Here is a 27,870-nt window from a genome sequence, read left to right as displayed (position 1 = left end):
GCCCTGGTTCTGGAGAGGCCTTGGGCCCACCCGGAGTCGGAGAAGTCGATGACACCCGAGCTCTGCGGACAGTCCCAACTCAGCTCCTTGCAAGACGGTCGCCGTGACCCAGCCGCTGGTTGCCGAACGCCGTGGCCGGCGCGGCGGGCAGCATCTTGCCACTAAACCCCCTGTATTTCCACGGGGCAACTGGAGCTGGGGCGCACCGAAGAGGAGGCTGGCCGGCCACCAAGCTTCTCGGGGCGCTGGGGCACCGGAAAGGTTCAGGCTCAGTGAGACGGGGGCTAGGCGGGACCGGGGGGGGGGGGTTGGAGGCAGAGAAACCGCCAAGCCCAGTTTCAGTTCCCCTTTCCCAGGCCCCTCGCCCCCCCTCCTCCTCCCGCTCGCAGTCCTCCTTCCGCGCAGGATAGCACCCAGGGCTCGGCAAACAGGGCCGTTGCTCAACTCCGCCTCTCCTTGAGCAGCTGCCCGGCCGGGGACAGGGGTGTGGAAGGGGGAGCGCCTGGGGGGGGGGCGCCGCGGTTCTCCTCCCCCCCATCCCGCAGGTCTCGAAGAAGAGGCTCGGGGGGAGGGGAGAGAAACGCAGGGGTTTCCCGAGAATCCCGCGGGCGGGCAGACCCACATCGGACCTCAGCAGCCCGTGGGGGGGGGGGGGACACAGGGGGCGGAGAGAGGAAGAGAGGGTCGCGCGCGCCGGGCGGGGGCTCTGCGGAGACTGGGCTTCTTTTGGAGCGGCGGCGGCAAACGCCCGGGCGGGGCTGGACAGAACCGGGCGGGACGGGTCGGGGGGGCCGCCTCTCAGCTGGGACCGGGACCCAGGGAGCAGGAAAGGGGCTGGCCGTGGGGGCCACTCGGGGCTTTCCCCGGGCCCGACTGACTGACTGACTGACTGCCAAAGTGCCAGAGGAGGCGGGGAGGGGCGATCACCCTTCCCGAAAGGCGCCCGCAGGGTTGCGGGTTGCGCAACGGCAGCGGGAAGTCGCGGCATCTCGTCCGCCCTCGCCGGCCAGTCCTCGCCTCGCCGCCAGCCAGCGCGCAAGGAGAGAGCCGCCGCCGCCGCCGAGACGCTGCCCCCATGGAGGTCGCCGAGGTGGTAGGCTTCGCTGCCCGCCGGGAGAGGGAGGAGGGCGGCGGCGAGACCACCGGCCCGGGTTTCCTGCGCCTTTCGGGGTGGGTGGGAGCGAGGGAAGGAGGGAGGGGGCTCGGGTGCGTCTCGGCCCTTTGATGGGACAGGGGGAGGCTCCAGAGGCGCACGTTTCCCAAGGCGGGGAGTCAGCACCGTGGACAGCCGAGAGGCCCCCAGAGCCCGCCCGGCCCCTTTCTTTTCGGCTGGAGGGGCGGACGGCAAGCTTTCCGAAGCCAGCCTCCCCTCCCTCCGGTCTCCGCTCCGCGTCCAGTCCAGCCCCCCCCCCCGACCCCACTTTTCTGCCGTCAGACCCTCGGTGGTCTCTAGCGGAAACGCCCCAGTTGTGCCTTCAGGCAAACCTGAAGAGGTGCAGGACGAAAACTGAGGGACGGGACGGACAGATCGCGCGTCGTCTGGGGAAGGGGAAGGAAAGGGAAGACAAGAGAGTGGACTTCAAATATCTCATAAGGCTCCTCTGGGCAAGACGGAGCAGAGTTGTTCTTTGTTGCTCAGAGGGTAGGACGTAAGGTAGAAATTACTATGAAACAGATAGTAGCTAAACGTTAAGATACACTATCTCAATCAAAGAAGAGTTGGACTGTGCCTCAGATTCTCCCAGGAGGCTGAAAGCCCTCTCTCAAGGAAACTGTGGCGACAGCTTGCCATGTTGGCGCAGACAGGTACATCAGAGGACCTTCAAATTCCCTTTGAGATGTAGGTGCTGTATCTATCTGTGGACCCTCCTTCCCACTTGGAGATACCAGGGCTTGAACCTGGAGACTTTTGGAGGCAAAGCAGAGGTTCTTCCACTGAGTTGTCACTCTTCCCACCATCTACCCAAAGGGGGGAAATTCAACCTTCCACATGTAGGCAGGAAAGAATCAGATATACAGATGTAGAGTAGGTTGGCTTTATTGTAACTTGTGAAAAGTATCTGTCATGTGACAAGCTAAAAATGAAACCACAATGTCATGTGAAGGCTAATGCAATTCTCAGTTGCATTGACAGAAATACAGTGTCCAGATCAAGGGAAGTGACAGTACTGCTGTATTAATCTTTGCCTGAGACTTCCTGCTACACTGTCTGTAGCTCAGGGCATCATTTTAGTTTAACAAAGATCTTGAGAAGCTGGAACATATCCAGGTGAGGGTAATATGAAGTCACATTTCGGTTGAATATCAGGAAAAACTTCCTAACAGTTAGAGCAGTACAACAATGGAAAAAATTACCTTGAGAGGTGGTGAGTACTCCAGCGCTGGAGGCCTTCAAGAGAAATGTCGGCAAGCACCTAGCAGATAGCCTTTGATTTGCATTCCTGCACTGAGCAGGGGTTGGACTTGATGGCCTTACAGGCCCCTTCCAACAATTCTGTGGTTCTGTGACTATTGGGGGTTGTAAAGGAACTTAATTCTGGAAATGAAGCTTGATGAAGCACTGTGGAGGAATTTGGGTATGTTTAGCCTGTAGAAGAGAGGCTTGAAGGGTGATAAAGCAGCCTCATCTAAGTATTTGAAAGGATATTGCATGGAACAAGATTATTTTCTGGGCTGGAAGTGGATAGAATGTGAACCAGCAGACTCAGAGTATAAGCAAGGAGATCTGGACTAAACTGGGGAAGAAATTCCTGACAATAAGAAGTGTTTAGCAGTGGAACAGACTCCTCAGACATCAGTGGATTTTCTTTGTTAGAGTTTTAAGTGGTTTTTGGAAGGCCATCTGCAGGAGTGCTTTAGTATTGGGTTTTATGCTTTGTCTGGGCATTGGACTAGATGGCCTTTCTAATTCTATAGCACTGTGATTTGTGAGCTCAAAAGCAATTAAGACACCTGAGGGATTCCTTACTTTCATTACTTAAAGTCCTAGCTTTTAGTTAAATTCATGTGAGAGCCAGCATATATGCCAAAGCACTAGAGGTTTTTGAAGGAGTAGCCATGTTAGTCTGTGCAAGCATAGCAGACAAAAACCGAAACAAAAACAAAACACAAAGGTTAAAAACATTGTGGTACCTTAAAGATTAATTACTAATCAACTGCCCAGAGTAGACCTTTTGTCTAGATGCGTGGAATAGAAATCAATCAATCACTCACTCACTCACTCACTCACTCACTCACTCACTCACTCACTCACTCACTCAATCAATCAATCAATCAATCAATCAATCAATCAATCAATCAATCAATCAATCAAACAAACAAACAAACAAACAAACAAACAAACAAACGAATGAATGAACTAATACATACATACATACATACATACATACATACATACATATATTATTATTATTATTATTATTATTATTATTATTATTATTATTATTATTATTATTATTATTATTATTATTATTATTATTATTATTATTTTTATTATTTTTATTATTTTTATTATTATTTTTATTATTTATTTATTTATTTATTTATTTATTTATTTATTTATTTATTTATTTATTTACTGGCCAGGTATGTAAACCATACCCGGAATTTAATATGGCTACCGGCCACACTTAAAAACACTACACACACACACACACACCATAAACAAAAAATTCACAAGACAATTAAAAACAAATTCTACAAAAACCGATTGCCTCAACTCCCAGTTGCGTCAGATAGTTACAAATTCAGCAGTTTGATGGCACAGGGGAAAAAGCTATTTTTGTGCCTCGATGTTTTAGTATACAGCGTCTTGTATTGCCGACCAGAGGGGAGAAGATTAAACAAGTTGTGACCAGGATGCCGTGGATCTGCCGCGATCTTTTCCGCTCTCTTTTTAACCCGTGTAATGTACAACTCTTCCAATGATGGCAAATCAGCTCTGATTATTTTTCCAGCAGTTCTGACAGTCCTCTGAAGCCTGTTCTTGTCCAGTGTGGTTGCCGAACCGAACCAAACAGTTATGGAAGAGCAGAGGACAGATTCAATAATGCCTCTGTAAAATTGGACAAGCAGCTCCCGAGGCAGATTGAATTTCCGAAGTTGTCATAGGAAATACAGACGCTGGTGAGCTTTTTTAATGATGCCATTGATGTTAATTGACCATTTCAGGTCCCGAGAGAGTACAGTGCCCAGGAACCTGAACGACTCTACTACAGAGACCGTGCTGCCTAAGACGGAAAGTGGGAGTATACAAGGGGGGTGTTTTCGAAAGTCCACTACCATCTCCACCGTTTTCTGTGGGTTGAGCACTAAGCTATTACTGTTGCACCATGCAACAAGATGCTCAATTTCCCGTCTGTATGCCAACTCGTCACCGTTCTTAATAAGTCCAATGACTGTCGTATCATCTGCAAACTTCAGAATCTTAACAGAGGGATTCGTGGAAATACAATCGTTCGTATATAAGGAGAAAAGTAATGGGGAAAGTACACACCCTTGGGGGGCTCCCATACTAACTGTACGGATATTAGATGTTGTTTTCCCCAGTCTCACTTGCTGTTTCCTATTTATCAGAAAGCTATGTATCCATTTAGAAACAGAAATGGGTACCTTTAGTTGAATCAATTTAAGATACAATTTAGATGGTACAATTGTATTAAACGCGGAACTGAAGTCAACAAAAAGAACCCGTGCATAAGACCCTGAGGAATCCAGATATTGTAGGATGTAGTGCTTAGCCATATTGACAGCATCATCTACTGATCTGTTAGGCCGATATGCAAACTGGAGAGGGTCCAACAAAGGATCAGTGATGTCCTTCAGATGGGTCAGCACCAACCTCTCAAAGACTTTCATCACTACAGATGTTAAGGCGATGGGTCTGTAGTCGTTCAGTCCGCTAATAGAAGCTTTCTTAGGTACTGGGGTAATAGTGGAAGTTTTAAGACATGTAGGGACACTACACAACTCCAACGAGCTGTTGAAAATCCGTGTTAGGATAGGCGTTAGTTGTGCAGCACACACTTTCAAACAGAAGGGAGTCACCCCATCTGCTCCCGGAGCTTTTCTAACCTTTTGTATCTGAAGAAGATCACGCACATCTTTTTCGCAAATCACCAAGGAAGTAGATTCCTGAGATAAAGGAACAACAGTAGGAGAAGCGGTTTTTAATACTTCTGAACCCAAATGGTTTACCGCAGGTGTAGATGGTGGTGTTTCAAATCTACATACATACATACATACATACATACATCCATACATACATACATACATACATACATACATACATACATACATACATACATACATACATACATACATACATACATACATACATACATTTTAAGGTGAGCTTTCGTAGAGCAAGTCTACTTCTCAGGCATAAGAGTGACAATCATATTAATACATGACCCCAAGACAGACAATGGAACAATGCATTCATGTGAAAGCCAGCATATACACCAAATTGCTAGATGTTTCTGGCCTGTGATTGGCTGAATGGTTCCGTATAGATTGCTCTGAGTTTTGCTGAAAAGCTGCGCTGTGAATGCTGCTCTTTGCTCTCGCCTGTACTCTTCACACGGTTCTTATTCTTTTTTTGGTGTCTTTTACTTTGGGCCTAGATTTCTGCATTAGTCAGGCACATACCATGGTATGTATTGTTTAGATTTGTTATTTACCTTTTACCTTTTACCCATTTATTTGTTTGATCTTTTCCTGAACATTTCTCTGCTTCTTTGTACATATTGGTCCCTATTCACCTATAGCTTATAAATACATATCTCTTTCTATAAGAAGGCTCCTACTGGCTTTCAAGTAGCCATTATACTTAACCCCACATTTTCTCTCTCGGTTGCTACTGTTTATGGTCAGGGATTAAACTTTATTGGCTGATTGGTCTGAGCAGCATTTTTCCAACGAAAGTTTCTTTTGTTAAACCAGAGATAATGTCTAGGGTTTGTGATTTGTCTAGTAGTACTATAATATCTTCATTTAAGATTTATTTTTTTTTGCCCATTATATGAGGAAGCACATAAAGTCTTTCCCAGAGCATGCACATACAGTACTCAGAATGATCCTAATTCTGACTTTGCAGTGAACTTTAAGAAGGAGTGGCTAATAGAGACGGGCTAGAATCAAAGGAATGGGAAACTGCTTCTCCACCTAGAGAGCTCTGGAAAGGGTTGCCCTAAAGTCCAAATTGACTTGACGGTGCACGATTAGCATTATTTTTATTAAAGCGGAAGCAAGTGTGTCTGGTTACTAGGGAGATGGAGGGGAATGCAACAAAGGGAGAAATTATTATGTTATTTGAAGAGGGCACTTGACACGATGGCAGGGAGGAGCTGCACCCTTCATTCTATTTTAAACATATATAAACTTTCAGCCACTTACTTTCAAACTCACAAAAGTATGCTGGCTCCCACAGACAGCCTCACACAAAAAATACTTCATTGACCCCATACTATTATACACTAATATCCCAGCAGTTGTGATTTTAAGAAATTAAAGACCTCCCCATTTTCTCCAATAGTTTGCTCTGAATAAAAGATCCCAAGATAGCCCCAGGATCTTTGAATGGGTGGGTGGAAGCACCTCAGCTGATGAGGTCATCCATTGAATGTAGCATAATTTGTACGACAGGATTTCAACTAGAGACACCCCGATCCACACCACTCTTATTAAGCACCTGCCTTCAGTGCTTCCTAAAGCAACTCCATGACTTCGGTACTTTAGCATCACAATGAGAAAGGTGCACAGATAATATAATGTGTGAATATGACTGTACTGACTAGCGCTGAAATGGCTACAGTCTGTCCCGTTCTGCTCCTTTCCTAGTTCTTCTCTGAGATGTCCCTTTCCGCTCTCCTCCTTCAGCTGTGAAGAAGATTTCACTCCCTCCATTGGCAACAGGTTAATTCACATGCAGTACAGTTTTCCTATTGTCTAGTTCAAGGTCTCTTGAGCTTTCTATCCTTAACTGTACACACACACAAACACACACACACACAAACACACACACACACACACACACACACACACACACACACACACACACACACAGAGCTGTGAATTAATGTACACAAGCAAATGTGGACCATCTACAAGGAACATAGTACGTAAAAAGGGTTAAGAAATGCCACACCCTGACATCACCCAGCCAGCATAGGGTTGAAGGGAGGAGATCCTTCCTGGCAGTCCAAACTAATCCTTGCTTGGACTAGATGAACGTCAAGATCCATTTCAAGTCTTATTATTATATACAGGTGGCATAGAAAGGGGAAGATTGAATAGTAAAATCACTGGCATACACCCCAGGGATGTGTTGAGCCCATGAGCAGGTAAATGTGGAACACGAGCCCATCGCTCTGTGGTGGACAGTCTTCTAGCTGCAAGGACATGGTGAAGCTGGGACGAAGCACAGCTAAGATATGTGGCAGTGACATTTCCTCTGAAGAGCACAGTCCTCAGCAAAAGCCATTTCATGGCATTTTGGCACTTCAGTGAACATGGAAGGACTTAACGACAAATATCACATCAACAGTTTAAGAGTGACACAAATTTCAGGTGAGACTGTTTGTTCCCGATAACAGAAACAAAACAATACAATTTTTATTAAGTACTGTGGCAATTTTAAGAATGTGGCACATTTAAGTAATGATTGATTTCAGTGTGAGCTTTCCTGGGTTACAGTCCATTACCTCAAACATGTAGAGTGAAATGATAGTCATAAGAACATAAGAAGAGCCCTGCTGGATCAGGCCAAGAGCCTATCTGGCCCAGCTTCCTGTATCTCATGGTGGTCCCACCAGATGCCTCTGGGAGCACACGAGACAACTAGATACCTGTCTCCTGAAACCCCTCTTCCCCTGCATCTGGCATTTGGAGGTTCCTCCCCTCTAAGCCTGGACATTCTATATCTCCATCATGGCTTGTCACCTGCAATGGACTTTTCCTCCAGGAATCTGTCCAATCCCCTTTGAAAGGTTTCTAGGCGATATGCCATCACCACATCATGTGACAAGGAGTTCCAGAGACTAACAACCCACAGGGTAAACAAATATTTTCTTTTGTCTATTCTCACTCTCCCAACACTCAATTGTAGTGAATTTCCCCTGGTTTTAATACAGTGTGAGAGGAAAAACTTTATCCATTCCCTACATAATTTGATACATCTCAATCATGTCCCCCCTCAGGCTCCTTTTCTCTAGACTTAAGAGCCCCAAACGCTGTAGCCTTTCCTCATCAGGGAGGTGCCCCTGCTCAGTCATGGTTTTAGTCACTCTCTTCAACAACTTTTCCAGTTCCACAATGTCTTTTTTGAAGTGCGGAGACCAGAACTGTATGCAATACTTCAGGTGCGGCCTTACCAGCGTTTTGTACAATACCAGTATAATGTGGGCTGTTTTATTTTCAATCCCCCTTTTAAATGAGACCTAGCATGGAATTGGCCTTCTTCATTGCCGCTCCACACTGGTTGACTCTTTCATTGAGCTGTCCACCGGCGTACCAAGATCTCTTTCCTGATCCATCACAGATAGCTCAGAACCCATTAGCTGATAGGTAGAGTTTTGATATTTTGCCCCATTGTGCATTATTACTTTACATTTTCTTATATCGAATCACATTTCCCATTTATCTGCTCATTCTCCCAGTTTGGAGAGATTCTTCTGAAGCACTTCACAATCCCTTCATGTCTTCACCACCTGGAAAACGTTCATGTTATCTGCATACTTGGCCACCTCACTGCTTATCCCTGTCTCCTGGTCATTGATGAACAGGTGGAAAAACACTGGTTCCAGGACAGATCCCTGGGACACACTGCTCTTCAACTCTCTTCCTTGGGAAAATTGCCCATTGACACCTACTCTCTGTTTCTTGGTTCTCCACCAATTGACCTGCCCTCTTATTCTTTGACTGTGGAGTTTTTTCAGCAACCTTTGGTGAGTGACTATGTCAGAGGCCTTCTGAAAATCTAAATAGACAACACCCACTGGTTCTCCCACATCCACATGCCTGCTGACTTTTTCAAAGAATTCTAAAAGGCTTATGAGGCAAGACTTAGCCTTACAGATTTTCCCTCAGCAAGGCTTTTTCTTCTATGTATTTTAAGATTTTATGTTGGATGAGGCTTCTCACCATCTTCCCTGGAACAGACATTAGGCTAACCGGCCTGTCATTTCTCAGGTCCCTCTCCTTCTATTTTTAAAGATTGGCATGACATATGCTATCCTCCAGTCATCTGGCACGGTGGCCGTTTTAAGGGACAAGTTGTAGTCATGGTTTCAAATATGGTTTATGTTCTGGAAGAAGGAGCCTACTGAAGATTGCCACAGGTACAGCAAATGGCATATCAAAGTTATAATCACATTATTAAAATGAGTAATGAGTTCTGAATGTGTATATTACATAAACTTCCTGACAATTGCTAGAGTAATTTCCTGTCAGACAGATATCACCTGGTCTTTGGACTATAAAGATATTGAAGCCTCAAGCAGCTTGTTGATTTTTCCCTCTGGATTAATTGCTGCTTAATAAGCAGGGCGTATTGTTTGTTTTTTGTTTTTTTACCATCTTGTGCATGGGTAAAGTTATTGACTATAGTCCAGAACTAGAAAGTGATTCAAGGGGGAAAAGAGTGACCCAAGAAGCTGCTTCCATGCTTCAACATCTTGGACCAGCAATGCTGACTCTGATAGGTCATTGCTTTTGCAGTAGCCAGGAAGCGGAGGTAAATCAATACAGTCATAACTCATTTGTTGTTGCTGTTGTTGTTGTTGTTGCTGTTGTTGTTGTTGTTTAGTCTTTAAGTCGTGTCCAACTCTTCGTGACCCCATGGACCAGAGCACACCAGGCCCTCCTGTCCTCCACTGCCTCCCGGAGTTGGGTCAAATTCATGTTGGTCGCTTCAGTGACCCTGTCCATCCATCTCATCCTCTGACGTCCCCTTCTTCTCTTGCCTTCACACTTTCCCAACATCAGGGTCTTTTCCAAGGAGTCTTCTCTTCTCATGAGATGGCCAAAGTATTGGAGCCTCAGCTTCAGGATCTGTCCTTCCAGTGAGCACTCAGGGTTGATTTCCTTCAGAATAGATAGGTTTGTTCTCCTTGCAGTCCAGGGTACTCTCAAGAGTCTCCTCCAGTAACACAATTCAAAAGTATCATTTCATTACTCATGTTAAGAACACTATTGTCATTTGAGATTTCATTTTCTGTCTTTAAAGCCATCTTCACAGGGTCTGCATTCTCACAGCGTACAGCACAAATGAACTTGTAGTTCCATATTTCACTCTGCGCCTGTGGAAGGGGGCTGCAACCCATAAAGTTTGCAATGAAATCAATCTGTTAGCCTTTAAAGTACTACTGTATGTTGTTTGTTTGCTGTTGCTGTTGTTATTTTTTTAACATTACTGAGGCTTAGGAGCAGATCAAAGGGTTAAACAAAAAAAGGAATAAAAATGTGAAAACAACAGCATGAAATATAACAGGTATAAATGCAAGTTCTACACCTTAGGCAACAAACAAACAAATACAAAATGGGGGATACCTGGCTCAGCAATACTATGAGCAAGAAGGATCTTGAACTTGCCGTAGATTACAAGCATGATATGAGCCAACAGTCCAGTATGGATGCAAAAAAAGGCTAATCTATTTTAGGCTGCATTAGCAGAAGTATAGTCTTCAAATCCTGTAAGGTACTAATCCCCTTGTTTTAAGCACAGAGTAGGCCTTGCCTTGAGTACTGTGCCCACCTCTAGATACTGCACTTTAAGAAGGCTGTCAACAAACTGGAACAAATTCAGAGGAGGGCAATAAGGATGATCAGGGGACTGGAAACCAACCCTTATGAGGAAAGACTGAAATAAATGGGCATGTTTGTCTGTTTGTTTCTAATATTTTTACCCTGCCTTTCTCCTTAAAAATGACTCAGGAGGTTTACATTATTAAAGGACAATATTTAAGCAGCTAAAACCAGTATATCAGGCTAAAAAACAAACAAACAAAGATAAAAATACAGTGGCACGGTAAAGACTAACTGTTGTAATTTAATACGAGCCTTTGTGAACAAGTTCCCTTCCTCAGACCAACTTTTTAAAAAGTTTTCTGTTGCTTATGACCTGATATGTTAGCACAGATATGATTACCTCTTCTTCTAAAAACAGTAAGTATACAAATATTTTTAAAGAATTTTAAAATAATACCATGTTAAAAATGGTAAACAAAATCAACACTGAATTGTAAATGGTAAACAAAGCAACAGGGCACAAAAGTGAATTTAAACCCCCCTCTCAGACAGCCAATCACAAAGGGAAAGCCTTGAGAAAAGAAGACTGAGGGGAGAGAGGATAGCACTCTTCAAATACTTGAAAGATTGTCATACAGGGGAGGGGCAGGATCTGTTCTCAATCATCCCTGCATGCAGGATATGTAACAATGGACAAAGTTACAGAAAACTAGCTTTCTTTTGTACTTCCTAACTGTTAGAGCAGTACAGTAATGGAGCCAATTATGTCAGGAGGTGGTGAGTGATCCAGCTATGGTGACATGCAGGAGAAAATTAGACAACTACCTGTCAGATGAGCTTTGATTTGCTTCCCTACCCTCAGCAGGGGGTTGGATTTGGTGGCCTTATAGGCCTCTTTCAACTTCATTATTCTATGATTCTGTGATTTAAGTCCTTAAAATTTACAAGTGAGATTACATGTTTGCAAATCACTTATTTTGGGAAACAAATTAGCTGCTATTGGCATTCATTCCAAATTGGTAAGCAAAGATTTTGAAAGAACTCTCTTACTCTAACCCTTTGATTTCTTGGATCTTCTGGAAGAGATCTCTTGTTTTCCTCTTTTTGTTTTCCTCTGTTTCTTTGTTCCAGTTGTTGTAGTCTCTCTTTGTCTCTGTGTGACCATATATTCTGAGAGGTGTCATTTGCCTGGATATAGACACTGCTATTCATGCAGCATAGTATTGCATTATGGTAGTGATTTTTTTTTCTTTTTCTGCCACATCATGCTGTTCATTTATGTTTAGCTTGTGGTCTGCTAAGGCACGTAGATTCTTTTCATGAGGACTTTGGCCAAGTCAGCTGTCTCCCTTCATATACTTGTGCGTATAATCCAGCTCCATTCAAGAACAGGACTTTAGATTTTCCCTTCTTGAATTGTCCTCTTGAATTCTGATCCTGCTTTATGTAGCATTACCTAATCCTCAAAGTTTGGTGTCATTTGCAAATTTGGTGAGCATCATGCCCACGCCCTTCTCATCATGATTTCTAAACATAGTGAATAACAGAAGGCCTAAGAGAGAGAGAACCCCATGGTTCTCCGCCGCCACCACCACCCCTTTACCACTCCCCTCCAGGATGAGGAGGAAATACCAGCAAGCGCTCTTCATTATAGTTTGTGAAACAACTACAAAAACCTGCAACAAATAGTAGCATGGTCTAGTCCACATTTGACTAGTATGGCCACCAGGATATCAAGAGTGAGATTGTCAGAAATGTTGTCCATCTTCTCAGCATTCCTCAATTTCCAGTCATTTGGGGAATGCTGAAAACATTCGTTCAAGGTGGTGCCTTGAAATTGGCTCTACAGAGACAGACATCTGTAATCTGCCATCTGGCGCTGGACACACATGACAATGTTGCTGGAGTGCAGGTGCACGTTATCTACAGCAACTCACCTCATCGCTCAAGCTGGTGATGCTACCCCGCCCCCAAAGGTATAAAATTAGACGGGCCCGAGAAATTGTTTTTGAGAAATCCATGCTGGGTCTTAGAATTCACATAACAGGCCAACTGCTCAACGGCATGTCCTAGTACATTTCCTAATAGCAATGTCAAGCTGATCAGTTGTTAGTAGCCCAGATCCTCTTCCTCCACCTCCTTTTAAAAATCAATTAATTAATTCACTAATTACATTCCTACCCTGACCATCTAGTGACCAGGCACTACTCTGAGATACTAACAGCAATTAAAAAAAATGCAACCATCTGCCACAACCCACAAATATATTAATTTTATTTATTTATTTATTTAATTAGACTTCTACTCCACCCATCTAGATCAAAGGTCTACTCTGGGTGGCATTACAAATTTTAAAAAACTGTTAGAGCAATAAACATATACTATAAATCCAAGTTGGCAAAAATGTAGAATTTAAGATACGGCAGGAGGGAAAGCCTGCCCAAATAACCAGGCCTTAACTTTATTCCTGAAGATACCCAGAGAGGGAGTCAGGTGGATCTCCAGGAGCAGGCTGTTCCAGAGCAGAGGGGCCACTGCCGAGAAGGCCCGGTTCCTCATTCTTTCTTTCCGGACTTCCCTCGGCGTTAGGCCCCTCAGCCGCCCAGCCTGGCTGGAACGAGAGTGACTCTGGCAGAACTGGATGGGAGGAGCCGCTCTGCCAGAGTCAGGAGTTAATCCTGAGATCAAACAATGACAAGCTTTCCTTGCTTGTTTCCCTTGTGCTGCACATTGGTGTGCCCACATTTGGAACAACTGGGTCTCCCCATGTTTCAGAGCTGACCCCTCCAGTTCTTTAACAGATCTGTGTCCCACCACTCAAGTTTCTGATGCATTGCTGACACTCTTGTCCCCAGTACTTCCTTCCTTCACCTCAGGAGTATTGTTATTCTAACCAACAGAGATCAGTTTAGGGTTAGGGTTGGGGCTAGGACCAGCTTCGGAAGCCATATTGTTATATATAAAGCAAAACTAGCAGTTAGAATTACCAGATAGTCATGTGGCAGAATCCTCTTCCGCTTACTGGCTACATAACTGCAAATGCAGAAGCTGCTTTGGTGACACAGAGCAGTCCTACCTGCTTTGCTCATGTAAGCAGCCTTACAGCATAAATTAAGTAGGGTACTGGGATTACATGCCCAGAGGAGGGTGATCAAGGTGATAGAATGTTTGCAAACCACATCATATCAGGAACAGCTGGAGGCAATGAATATGGTTAGCATGAGGAAGGGAATATGAGAGGTAGTAAGACAGTCAAAGGCTGTGATGTGGAAGTTGTAGCAAGCTTGTTTCCTGTGGCTCCAGCTAGCAGGATCTGAAGTAAATGCTCAAAATGACAAGACAGGAAGAGTTTCTTGGGGATGGGGGCAGTTGTTTTGAATTGTTATTATTATTATTAAAGCTTAGGAAGAAATTTCTGAGGATGAGAACTGTTTGTCAGTGGAACAGACTAGCTTGGAATATGGTGTGTGTGTTTTCCTCAGATACTTGTATACAGAGGTTAAATGGGATCAGAGAGAGAGAGAGAGAATCTGGAGAAGGAGCTAAATGTCAGCCGTGAGGTTGTGAGGGAAGGAAGTGTCAAGGATACAGAAACTCACGGTTGTGTTAAACCTCAGATGCCGGGATAGAGCTGATGAGAAGCGCCGGGTGCAGCCCATGCATGTTCTTCTTCAGGGCTAAAGCATGCCCTCTGCTGGATCACCAGCATAACTGATGGACCATTTTTCCGTTGGCAAGTGAACAACATTTTGAATTAAAATGAACAGTTACATTTTCCTGTTCTGTGTAGCAGCTTATTGTGTATTTGCCACATTTATATCCTCCCTTTCATCCAAAGAACTCTAGTCAGCACTAGAGATGGACAGGGTCAGAAGACCAAGCAGTCGTAAGATCGAATCCACGCAACAGAGTGAGCTCCCGTCACTTGTCCCAGCTCCCGCCAACCTAGCGGTTCGAAAGCATGCAAATGCAAGTAGATAAATAGGGACCACCTCGGTGGGAAGGTAAACAGCGTTCCGTGTCTAAGTCGCACTGGCCATGTGACCATGGAAAGATTGTCTTCGGACAAACGCTGGCTCTATGGCTTGGAAATGGGGATGAGCACCGGCCCCTAGAGTCGAACATGACTGGACAAAAATGGTCAAGGGGAACCTTTACCTTTACCTTTACCATGATTTTTTCAACAAATGGATGAATCATTTCATCAATTCATTTTTTACTTTAAAACCCTATAAAATGCCCCCAAGGACCCAGAGACACCAAATTCACCGAGAATTCTAGTTCTCCTCTACATTCCCTGCAAGTTTGGTGAAGTTTGTGTTTCAGATGTCTGAGTTACACATGCACAAAGTGGACACCCCCCTCCCCAGGAAAGTGCTATTTAGCAGCTGGCTTTGGGAAACCCAATCTTCACCAAACTTGGAGAGATTGTAGCAGAGAGGCATGGGAAGCTTCTCTGCAATTTTGGTGTCTTTAGGTATGTGGGGGGAACATTCCTGGGGGGCACCTTTTGTGGGTGTATAACTCAGATATCTGAAACCCAGTGTTCACCAAACTTGCAGGACTTGTAGAGGAGAGTCAGAGGAAGCTTATCTTCAATTTTGGTGTCTCTAGGTGCCTTTGGGGCCCTTTTTAAAGTAGCCAAACAAATCAACGAATCAAAAATCACTAAAAAGTCATTGATATGTATTTGTAAGGGGGGCATTGATTCGTACAAATATGAATCAATGAATTAGTGATTTTTAAATGAATTTGGTGATTCATTTTTAAATTTGTGCCCATCTCTAGTCAGCATCCATAGCTTTCCCCCTCCCAATTTTATCCTGACAACAATAGTCCACATTATGTCAGCTGGTGCTTTTCACTTCACTGAGGACTTTAACCTGTCTCCTGAGCATTAGCCCAACTCTGCAACCACTATACCACCAGATGAGCAGATAGGAAATTGGAGACCGAAGAAAGTAATCAAATGGGTGCTAAAAATGTCTTTGCTTTGATATGGCTTTCATTCATAATAAATGGCAAGCACTTGCAAAGATCTCAAGAAAGGTACACTGCATCATACAAAGGGCCCTAAAAGTCTGGTATCCAGCTATTCAAATGGCAAAAGTTGCTTGTAGAAGTCCACAAGGAGGGAGGGAGTGCCACAGGAGAGATAAAAACTTCTTTTCCATGCCTAGTTGCTACTGGGAAGTACATGTCATTTTGCATATACAGTAGTTATTATGTCTAGGAATCCTAATAGCATAATATGCCATGAGGTGGAAACATGAGGCTAAGTATGAATCCAGCCCACAGTCTTAACTTTAGAGAAAAATCCCTCCCAAATAGATAACAATTTACTGAATAGATCAAATCCTCAGAGCAATACTGAGTATATAAATAATTAAATGACTCTCAGAAATAAAACAAGCTACAGCTAAAACCGCATTTGAAAATATGGTACACTAAAACTGTTACAATAATCATTACAAAGAAGTATCGGAAGAGAGGAACAAGCATATGACCTGTAGCTGTGTACTCACTATGTTACCCCATATGGGTTCCTGTTCTTTATATCCTGGGGAGAGGGACCACGAGAGGAGAGAAAGAGAGAGCCCAGCCAGACGACTGACAAGAAGACCACACACCAATAATTTTGAGTTAAGCACTATTCACATAACATTTATTGATGAGACATAAGACATAGGATATAAGACAAAAGGTGCCAAGAGGCCTCTCATTCATCCTTCCCATTCACACAAGATACTCACTCATTCAAAAGGCCCTCCTCTGATGGGGGATCAGTCCTCAGAGAGGGCGATGGGAGCAATCGTTGCAGTACTGTTCCGAACCCCAGCTGTCTCTTCCTGGGTCATCCTTCTTACAGGTCTTTTCCTTGTGGGCTGTGTTAATGGGCTAAACCTGGGTTGGCACAAGCACACAGGGAGGCAGACCCTGGCTTCCTGGGCAGATACAAATTGTTGCCATGCAGGAATGCTTCCTTTCACGTTGACTTCAGCTAGCCTGCTTCCTCTTTCTTAAGCTTGCTTTCTCCAGTTTTAGTTATATTTGGGCTTCTTGCTCCAGTTCACTTCCCTCTTGTCTGGGTACAACAACTGCAAAAATCCAAACCTTTGCCCACACAGCAGACTCTTATTAAAAACGAAACTGTCTCACTTGCAACTTGCATCTTCTTTTAGAGTTCTGTATTAGGCACATTATCCCATCTTCCCTTGCGATTTCTCCATCTTCTTCTCAGGTCTGGGGTGCTAGTCTTTCTAGAACCCACACATACACTGTCACACTCTGTCACTCATAACAACTAAGCTGTCCAACCAGCAAGAGATGCAGAAATATCAACAGGGGATATATTTGTTTAGAATAAAATAAAGAGAGGATAGAAGCAGTATACTGAAGAACTTTACAGAAGAAAGGTTGACAGATTTGTTCAAAGATAGCAATGATGAATTCTCACCGGAGATCAAGACCACCCATGTTATAGTAATTCCTATTATTATGAATTAAGACTCCGACTGTGGAACCAGAGGTTGTGAGTTCACTTTCTCACTGTACCTCCTGCAAGTACAGCCAGTCTGCGAGGCCTTGGGCCAGCTGCACAGTTCCATGGCTTCCCCAGAAGGAGGGAATGGGAAACCACTTCTGAGTATTCTCAGCCTGGAAAAGCTGAAGGGGTCATCGTAAGTCAGAATTGACTTGATGGGAAATGATCATTATTTTTGCTACTATGTATATATTTGAAAGCTCAACAGTGAAGAAAGCTAACAGGAAAAAAGTCAACAACTGTATTGATGGATGGATGGATGGATGGATGGATGGATGGATGGATGGATTGAGTGATTGATTGATTGATTGATTGATTGATTGATTGATTGATTGATTGATTGGATTTATACCCTGAACCATCTGGCAACCAGGCCACTCTGGGTGGCTAACAACAATATAAACAGCACAATATCAAAACACGATAAAAAAATAAAATACACACATTCAACAAATATATTAACCAGCAGGATAAATTTAAACAGATGGCAATGAAGGTAGTAAAAAGGATGATGAAAAGGATGGTCAACAGTATCAAAGGCCGCTGAGATATCGAGAAGGACCCACAAGGACACCGTGCCCCTGTCAGCCTCCCTTAGGAGGTCATCCCACACAGGGCGACTGTGACGTTCCGCCCTGGGTTCCCTGTTTGTTTCCCCTAAACCAAGATTCACTCTGGCGATGTTTCCTCTTTCCTTCGCTGCCACCAGTCGATACCCCTTATCCACACTTGCCCAATATTTGAATCAGGCACTTGCTGCCAACATAACTTGTTTATTTAGACTGAATTTTAATCACAGATGTTCTTTTTTAATCATTATTCAGAATCACTCATTAAAACCTCTTATACTTGGTTACACATTCAATTCCTCATTTCTTTTATTCATTTATTCACTTTAACCAACTTACTAATAATATCAGTTCTCTCTAGACCTCTGACTATCTATCTTGACTATTCAATTTCTCTTGTTCTGTCTTTCACCCTTTCTCTTCCACGCTTTCTCTAACTGCTTCACTGACTCCGCCCCTCCTGTCCTCTCATAGGCTCCTGCACTTGAGCTTCTGCTATGAGTGACAGGCGTGACGTGGGCATTCCGTCACAGCGACCAACGCCGTTTCCGGACCATGCCGCAGCCTGAAGTCTGACTGGAATGGATCAAGGGCATCGGTTTCCCCCAGGAGTGCCTGAAGCTGATCAGCCACCACCCTCTTGAGCATTTTACTCAAGAAAGAAAGATTGGCGACAGGCCTATAATTCCCAATGTTGTCAGCCGCCAAATTAGGGTTCTTTCAAATGGGCCTAACGAGGGTCTCCTTGAGGGTGGGAACCATGCCCTCCTGGAGAGACTCATTAATTATTGCAATGACCCATTCTGTTGTTACCGGCTTGGCTCCTTTGATGAGCCAAGCCAGACAAGGGTCTAAAGAGGAGGTGGTGGCAGGACAGTGAACAAGCACCCTGTCCACCTCATTGAACATCCCAGGTTGAAAGCAAGTTAACCTTGCTGGACAAGACGATGCACTGGACATCTCAGCTCACTCTACTGTCTGTAAAAATGGATCAAGGTCCTGGTGGATGGCCTCCACTTTAGATTTTTAAAATGCTGCAAATAAGCTGCACAATGGGTCACACAAATTTATTTATTTATTTAATTTATATATTTATTTTATTTATTTATTTAATTTATATGCCGCCCACTCTACCCAAAGGTCTCTTGGCAGCCACTAACCCACAGCTCCAAAGGGAGGGGCCTGGGATACAATTTAGATATTGTCACATACAGCACTGATGGTACCTGTCTGTCATGGGTTTGGAGGGAAAGTTCCATCCTATGGGGAGTGGAAGGCGGGACATCAGGGGGAGGAGCTGTACTGTATATATATTTGGAGCTTGTGTGGAGAGTGAAGAGTTGGAGTCTGTGTGTCAGACTGAGTACAACTGTGTGTCAGTTGGTACATACCTGATAGGTTCAGGTTTCTATCTGGGTAGCCAGAACTGATAGGTTCAGGGTCTGTGCTTTACTTTAAAGTGTTCTGTGTGAACCAAACTGTTGTATGAATGATTGAGACTAAGCCACGTTACAGTATCTTCTTTACCTGATCATTTTATTTTCCCTGTTTGTTATTTAAATAAACCTTGTTCTTTTGTTTAGTAAAATCCATTCCTGGTCTGTGTGACTCCTTATAGGGAATGGTTGGTGGCAGCATATTTATAGTGTGGCATATCCCAGTAGGTCTGGGGTTGTCACAGATATTTTCTTACATCTAGTAGAATGACCCAACACGGGCACCCATTAACCAATGAACTTTAAGATTAGGGTTCGGGAGACCAATAGGGGATGCTGTGCTTTATTGTCCTTTATGTAAGAAACGTATAAAATGCTTTACCAAATGAATGATGGGGCTCCCAGCCCGCCTTTTAGGGACGGGGCCCAGCTATATGTTTAATAAATTGACTTACATATAGACTGATTGATGCACTGCCTTTATCTGTTGTCTCTACTGGAGAATTGGGACCAAAATTGGGTGGTAACATCCTATCATTGTGGCCAACTCTGGGTAGATCGCCTACTATATGGAAAAGTTCCACCTGCTGGTTGTAAGCTTCGCTTATCCGGTCAGCGAAGAATGCTCTTCTAGCAACCTTTACCTTTAGACGCGATCCTGGTGGCTTTTAGATTAATTTCTGTTGGGACCCTTCTCCAAATGCTCTCTAGCCTTCTCCAATTATGCTTCATGGTCCTCTGCTGCTGGTTAAAAAACCAGGGGACTGAGTGGGCTCGGTGGCGGAGAGCAGGGAGGACAATCTGAAAGCCACCCCTGGCTCCAAATGACACGTGGATGGCCTTTAGACCTGGGCTTGCCACCACAAGTATGTCCTTATAAACAATGGCAACTCCACCCCCACCCACCTGGCCTGCCCTGGTGTTGGATGGCATACCCAGGTGGGCATATGAGGGAAAGAGTAGCTCCGCCGTCAGCACCCACCCACATCTCAGTTATACAGGCCAGGCCTGCCCGTTCCTCCAGGATCAAGTCCTGGATGAGTTGGATTTTGTTATGGGCATACCTGACATTTATCAACACCAGGGACAGAGGCGGGGGGGGGGGGAGGCTAGGCTGGCAAAGAGCTAGAACAGGGGACAGCCTTTAAACGTCTGTCTGCTGCTCTTCTAAGTTTGATCACTACTGCGCCAACACTTACAATCCTGAGTAAATGTGGTGTTGTAGCAAAACTTTCAAACCAAATAGTTTGTTTTCAAAGAAGAAAGACCATCTCTATTAGATTCAGGTTCACAATTAGCAACAAGTAGTGAGTGGTTGAGGTTCAGCAGCAGCATTATAATGGACACGCAGGTGACTAACTAACTCAGTACAAACTCAGAAGATATGGAAGCCATGAAGGCAGATTAGCTGATCCTGGGCTTCTTGAGCTGTCAAGAATTTACTCTGTGTGTGCATGCATGCGCGTGTGTGATGTGGAAAGGTACTGCATAGGAGGACAAAAATTCAGCAAACTGGAAAAATTATTTTAACTCGTATACAGTACTTTTTAAAAATTGTGTGCTTGTTTGTTCTCACCTTTTAATGCTGTCTCTTCATGTTTGCTGAGTCTGCTGTTCATATAACATCAGAAAACAGAGGAAACGGCAGACTCTCAATTCAGCCCATAGTGCTTCCTGGCTCCTTAATTAAGTCTCTTCACAAAAATGAGCAGAGAAGCACTTGTGCCAAGGGTTTTTAACACATATAAAGTCCCGCTCCGACAGGGATGACAGGCTACATGGATTTGTATTGATACTCATTAGGCCCATTAGAAAGAAACCTAGTTTGGCGGCGGACGAAATTGGCAACTACAGGCCCGTCGCCAATGTTTCTTTCTTAAGCAAGGTAGTCGAGAGGGTGGTGGCCGATCAGCTTCAGGCGCTCCTGGATGAAACAGATGCCCTGGATCCATTCCAGTCGGGCTTCAGGCCGCGCCATGGTACAGAAACGGCATTGGTCGCCCTGTGCGATGACCTATTGAGGGAGGCCGACAGGGGCAAACTGCCTCTGCTGGTCCTCCTCGACATCTCAGCAGCCTTTGATACCATTGACCACGGTATCCTCCTGGGGAGGCTCACTGAGTTGGGAATAGGTGGCCGGGCTCTGGCCTGGCTCCGTTCCTTCTTGGAGGACCGTCCCCAGAGAGTACAGCTTGGGGAGAGCGTCTCGGCCCCGTGGAGTCTCAATTGTGGGGTTCCACAGGAGTCGATCATCTCCCCAATGCTGTTCAACATCTATATGAGGCCGCTGGGTGGGGTCATCAGGGGGTGTGGAGTTTTGTGTCATCAGTACGCGGATGACACTCAGCTCTACATCTCCTTTTCACCAACTGCAGGAGATGCCGTTCTGTCCCTCCAGTGCTGTCTGGAGGACGTACTGGAATGGATGCAGGAGAACGGGCTGAGGCTGAACCCGGACAAGACGGAGGAACTAAGGGTGGGCGCCCCAACAGTTGAGGATTTGGGAAACTCCCTCTCTTTGGGGGGGTGACCCTGCCTGCCAAGGATGGGGTCCACAGCTTGGGGACCCATCTGGACCCAGCACTCACTATGGAATCCCAGGTGGCGTCTGTGGTCCATACCGCCTTATTTCATCTTAGGAGGATAGCCCAGCAGCAATCCTACCTTGATGTTGGGGCGCTCACCACCTTGGTGCATGCGCTCGTCATCTCAAGATTAGACTACTGTAATGTGCTCTACGTGGAGCTACCTTTGAGGTTGCTGCGGAAACTGCAGGTGGTGCAGAATGCGGCGGCCAGATTACTCAGGGGAGTGAGAAAATACCAACATATCTCACCCACTCTGGCTGCATTGCATTGGCTGCCCATCCGATTCCGCATCGACTTCAAAGTGTTGATGCTCACATATAAAGCCCTAAACGGTTTAGGACCTCGATACTTGGCGGAACGCCTTCTCCCGCCAAGAACTACCCGTGCCACTCGTGCGAGCCAGGAGGTGAGGCTGAGGAGCCTAACGCCGAGGGAGGCCCGGAAGGAGAAGACAAGAAATTGGGCTTTCTCGACGGTGGCTCCTCGCCTCTGGAACAACCTACCTCCTGAGATTCGCGTGGCTCCCTCGCTGGTTTTTTTTAAGAATCAAATAAAAACATGGATGTTTAGGCAGGCCTTCCCATCAGATAATTCATGACGCCCTTTTTTCCCCCCTCTTCTTCAGTTTTCCCATTCTGTTCAGTATTTCTGTTATGTAAAATTGTCTTTATACAGTGGTGCCTCGCATAACGATGTTAATTGGTTCCAGAAAAAAAAACATTATGTGAAAACATCGTTATGGGAAGCACCATTTCCCATAGGAATGCATTGAAAACCGGTTAATCCGTTCCAACTGGAACGGATTATCCGTTTTTTTCCCTCCCCCCGCGGCTTGGATCTGACCCATGGCGGCTACCTCAGCCATGGCTGGACTCCCTAGAGTCCGGCCATGGCTGGGGTAGCCGCTGCGGTTACCCTTTAAGCGGCGGAGACAGGCTGGGGGGTGGATCGGGGAGCTTGAAGCCTCTCCGCGCCGCCTACCCAGGTCGTTCCCGGACTTCTGGAAGTCCGGGAACGACCTGGGTAAGCAGCGCTGGGAGGCTTCAAGCTTCCCGATCCACCCCCCAGCCTGTCCCCGCCGCTTAAAGCCTCCTTGCGCCGCCTACCCAGCCCGTTCTCGGACACCTAGGTGTCCGAGAACGGGCTGGGTAGGCGGCGGGGGAGGCTACCGGCATCGGGGACAGGCTGGGGGGTGGACCGGGGAGCTTGAAGCCTCTCCGCGCTGCTTACCCAGGCCGTTCCCGGACTTCCAGAAGTCCGGGAACGACCTGGGTAGGCGGCGCGGAGAGGCTTCAAGCTCCCCTGTCCACCCCCCAGCCTGTCCCCGGAGCTCGGAAGGGAATTGTCGGCAGGGGACGGTGGCTTCGGGGTCCTTCCGAGGCCGCAGCCCACTGCCGACATTTTCCCCCAGCTGAGCAGCGGGGCTTCAAAGCTCCCGCCGCTCAGCTGGGGGAAAATGGTGCCTATGGGGAAAAATCACAAAGCGATTTTTCCCCATAGGCAAGATGGTTGTGCGATCGCAAAAGCGATGGCAACAAAGCCATCGCTATGCGATTTTTTCGTTAAACGGGGCACTCGTTAAGCGAGGCACCACTGTACAGTGGTGCCTCGCAGAACGGTCGTTCCGTAGAGTGACGAATCCGTGCAACGGTGCCGTTTTTGCGATCGCAAAAGCGATCGCAAAACGGCACCTAGATAGGGCACAATTCACAGAGCGAAGGTCGGTAAGCGGTTCGCTTACCGACCTTCGCTTTGCGCCCCGCCGATCAGCTGGTTGGCGGGTCCAAAATGGCTGCCACACGCCCCCAAAATGGCCGCGCGCAGCGTTTTCGCGCCCTTGGTAAGCGAGGGGAGGGTGTGAAAACGCTGCCGGAACAGCCGAAATGGCTGCGCGCAGCATTTTCGCACCCTCCCCTCGCTTACCAAGGGCACGAAAACGCTGCGGCCGGCCATTTTGGCTGTTCCGGCGGCCATTTTGGACCCACCGGACAGCTGATCACAGCCATTTTCGCGCCCTCGTTCAGCAAGGGGAGGGCGCGAAAATGGCTGCCAGCCGCCCGGAAGCATCATTGAACGGTGAGTATTCAGCCCAACTGGAACGCATTAAACACTGTTTAATGCGTTCCAATTGGTTTTCTTGCCCCGTTCAACGATGCTTTCACACAGCAAGGGTTAATCCGGAACGGATTAACCTCGCTGTGCGAGGCACCACTGTACTTATATTTTTTGTATTATCTTTTAATGTTGTTAGCCGCCTAGAGTGGCCCTGACACGATCAGATAGGCGGGATATAAATAAAATTTAATAATAATAATAATAATACTTTCCCAGTTGAATCTTGGGTCATTTGCAGGTGCAGGATATCCATCTAGTATCATGTCTGAGGGGCAAGGGAGTTATTCCCACAATTACGATGAGTGCCCGGGCCTCTGCTGATTAGTGCCTGGTTCTGCTCAGCTCAGAGAATGTTCCGAGCACACACAGCCATCATACATGCTGGGCTGCTCTGCCAGCCATGGAAGTCTCCGGATGTGCTTGGAAAAATTTGAACAAATTATGGAAACCCAGTCACATCAAAACTCTCTCAAGCTTCCCCTCCCAAAAAAGGGGAGAGGAAGGAGTCATAGATGTCATTGTGCTCTGTCTGTCCCATCTCTGTGCAAATCTGATGCTGATTATTTTGCCAGGACATTATGCTTTACTGATATCATCACTTTTCATTTGACTATCATGGAATTATAGAATAGTATGTTTGAAAGGCACCCCCAAAGTAATCTAGCCTGGCCCCCTCCCTGACAGAGGGCAGCCCAGTCTGTGTTTACAATGCTTCAACAAAAGAAAGTCTGCCCCCCCCCTTCCAAAGTAGGCTGTTCTACTAGTGATTGACTCTATGGAGAAATGTGCAGTTGCAATGTAACAGAATGGCTACAGTGTGAGAGAAGCAGGTTTGGGGTAGTTTGTGAGGAAGAGACAGGGACAACACAACCAAGGGCAAGATTCATAAACTGGCCTGAGTGTATGTTTCTCTCATTCTCAGGAACCATCGTGGAACTTTTCTATGCTACCTCCTGGCGTCACCCTATGGAATAGTAGCAGTATCACCTCCAACTGCTCCGAGACGGCAGACTTCCAGTATCTCCTCTTCCCTGTGGTCTACAGCCTCGTCTTTGTCTTGGGTCTGGCTGGAAATCTCTTCGTGCTGAGCTACTTCCTTCGGACCAAGTCAGCCACATCCCCAGCCAATGTGTTCCTGGTGAACCTTGCCACCATCGACTTCCTGTTTGTGTTGACCTTGCCGTTCCGCATCGCTTACCACGCCCTGCATAATGACTGGCTTTTTGGAGAAGTTCTCTGCAAAATCACAGGCTGCCTGTTCTTTGCCAACCTCTATGGCAGTTCACTCTTCCTGGCCTGTATATGTTTGGAGCGCTATGTGGCTGTAGTACACCCTCTCTGGCACCTGCAGTTCCGAGAGTTCCGCTATCGGTGGAGCATTGCCTTGGGGGTGTGGGCAGTGCTGGTGGCAGCCATTCTGTACCTGGCATTGCGTGGGCCCCTGACTAGTTCTTTCGCTGATGGGCGGACAGCCTGCCTTGAGAACTTCTCCTCCAGCTCCTGGAAGGGGCGCATCTCAGGGGTCAGCATTTTTGCTGCTGTCGTAGGTTTCTTACTGCCTCTGGTCCTCATTGGCATCTGCTATCCCCTGATTGCTTGGCGGCTGTTGGCCTCCCCTGGAATTCAACCAGGATCACGTGCTGTGAGGCGCAAGGCCCTACGGACAGTTCTGGTGGTCCTGGGAGTCTTCCTGATCTGTTTTGCACCCTATCACTTGGTGCAGCTTGTCCACACACTTGGCCGTGTGGGGGTCCTGGGTGGATGCCCACTTATCCGGGCCACCTACGTGGCTCGGCGTGTCACCATGGCACTCACCAGCCTCAATGCTTGCCTGGATCCCCTGGTTTACTATTTTGCTGCTGAGCGCTTTGCCTTGCAGCCGGACTGGTGGCATTGCAGCTGTTGCCACCTGGAGAGGTTCCAGAGGTCTGTGGGGCTGCATGTGCTGGCTGCCAGCAAGGGCTCCTCCTCTGGGGAAACTGCTGGCCTTGAAACAGTGCACTCCGCAGGGTCCCCCATCCCTACTGGCTAGTTGCTTGCTTCACTTTGCAGGTGGTGGACCTAACCATTTATTGTACCAATTACGTGCTGTACATGGGCTTGTTAGCTTGTGGATTCCTGGATGTCAGAATGTCAGAAGAAAGACAAGCATGAGCAAAGGAGGCAGCGGTTGAATTCTCTTCACATTATTTCCTCTTTGATTAGCAAGATACCCTTTTTGCAGAACCTCCCGCCTTCCTATCAAAACTATGCTTCAGGAAAAGGCCTGGAAAATGACAGGAACAAATGAACTTTGTTGAAGAAAGTCACCCCCAGAATTTCCAAGCACATGAAGCATCAATACTAAATGGAGAGCAATGGGGGCTGGCAAATTTTCATCTTTCGTTAAGGAGAAATCATAGAATCCTATCACTGTGTGTCATTGTTGGGCCATTATGTTGTGAATGTGTGTGCAGAAGCATGTCCAATGCAGTCTTTGATCAACGCATGTCCCTGGCTGTGTTCTCCACTCTCTTCCTGCTTCCTTAACCCCATAAAAAGGCAATCCTTCCTCATTTTTTCAATAACAAGATGAATAATTCCTCATTTGTACCTGTTTACAATTCAGTGTCTGGTTTACATACAAACTTATTCAACTGAAGATCTTTATACCATTAAAGAAACTATTTTAATTTTAAAGGTTTAAATTCCCTGCCTGAAATTCTTAAACACAACTACAGCAATGCAGAGTGTTGTGGTTTCAGCAAGTAGTAGAGCAGTCCTATATTCTAACAATGTGGGGCAAGAGAGGTAAATCTTTGCTAGATCCATGAAATGGCTGCTGTTTCATCTACGTTAGTGGTGTAGAAGCATCCTTTCTGCCCCTTTACTGCAGCTCCTCAATTATAATCTATTGGGGTGGGAACCTACCTGCAGATGAGATTCAGTGGGATTCCAAGGCTGACAGAATAGGCCCACACACCTTCTGCCCACTCTTTTTCCTTCCATTTCTAAAACTTAGCACATACCTATCCTTTCTCCCCTCCCACTATGCTCCATGCCTCATTGTGAAGGAGAGATAGACCAAAGAGAGAAAGAACAGAGTGAGCCGTCCCCTCAAATAGAGACATCGGAGCGAGTGAGAGAGAGAGAGAGAGACAGACAGACAGAGACAGAGACAGAGACAGAGACAGAGAGAGACAGAGAGAAATAGGAGGAAGGAAGACAATAGAGAGTGAGGAATTGATGGTAGAAGAAGGGGAAGGAAAGGAACCAAAAGGGAGAGAAGAAAAGATTGAAATCTGTCTGGTGGAAGAGGGGGAAGGAAAAGGAGAGGAGGAGTTAGTTCTGCCAGTATAGGAAGAGGATATAAGAGATCAACGTGGGAGGAGAGAGTTTAGTGTACCGAGGAGAGAGAAAGTGAAGGAGGAGGGAGATAGAAGAAAAAAGATGAACACAGATATGGAAAAGTGTGTGGGTTATTAGAAGATTGCCCTAATCTAAAGGTATGAGGATTATTACCTGACCCCGACCTAGCTAGGGAAAAGAGAGCATCGACAGAACCACTAGAATGGATGGTTGTGGCCTTTCCATGGGGACAAGGTCACTTGAGGAAGGTGATCCAACCAGATCAATCCTACAGCTAACCACTACTGGAGGGAGGCTGGGCCAGACACCCTTGCTGTGGAACAATATGCGCGGTGTGGAGTGCTCCGTTGAGGAAACCCACCAACCGGGAATGTTTTGGACCAGCCCCTCAATGAACCTACCCAATTTGCAGACGGATTTTTCATCTTCACACTATGGACAGTTACCTCAGTTGTTTCGAACCCTTAGAAGTTGTTGTAGAATCACCAAATGTTAAATCAAATAAATCTGTTGATGTTTCAGAA

At 46.0% G+C, this 27,870-nt stretch overlaps 2 protein-coding genes across 8 annotated transcripts in view; one reads left to right on the top strand and one right to left on the bottom strand.

The window, feature by feature from the left end:
* COPS6 (COP9 signalosome subunit 6) overlaps positions 1–16,518 on the bottom strand; it is a 30,746-nt gene extending 14,228 nt beyond the window's left edge. For both annotated transcript variants that reach the window (XM_072996519.2, XM_078392223.1), the window contains exon 1: positions 16,500–16,518. In XM_072996519.2, coding sequence (XP_072852620.1) covers positions 16,500–16,503 — 4 coding nt within the window. In that variant the 5' untranslated portion in view covers positions 16,504–16,518. The remainder of the gene's footprint in view (positions 1–16,499) is intronic.
* Positions 292–27,870, top strand: LOC110086231 (lysophosphatidic acid receptor 6). Of its 6 annotated transcripts, none has more exons than XM_020807043.3 (2): positions 292–1,093; positions 24,921–27,870. In XM_020807043.3, the coding sequence occupies exons 1-2, from the start codon at positions 1,076–1,078 to the stop codon at positions 26,028–26,030; spliced, it is 1,128 nt and encodes a 375-aa protein (XP_020662702.1). In that variant the 5' UTR covers positions 292–1,075; the 3' UTR covers positions 26,031–27,870. The 6 variants fall into 6 exon arrangements, with proteins under 6 accessions (XP_020662702.1, XP_020662703.1, XP_072852617.1 ...); XM_020807044.3 differs by having other exon boundaries at positions 293–1,090; XM_072996516.2 differs by having other exon boundaries at positions 293–1,170.

The sequence above is a fragment of the Pogona vitticeps genome, chromosome 4 (genome assembly GCF_051106095.1).
Source record: "Pogona vitticeps strain Pit_001003342236 chromosome 4, PviZW2.1, whole genome shotgun sequence".
In the NCBI taxonomy this organism is placed as follows: domain Eukaryota; kingdom Metazoa; phylum Chordata; class Lepidosauria; order Squamata; family Agamidae; genus Pogona; species Pogona vitticeps.
The sequence above is the reverse complement of the archived record's forward strand: the minus strand, read 5'-3'. Positions and strand labels throughout refer to the sequence as shown.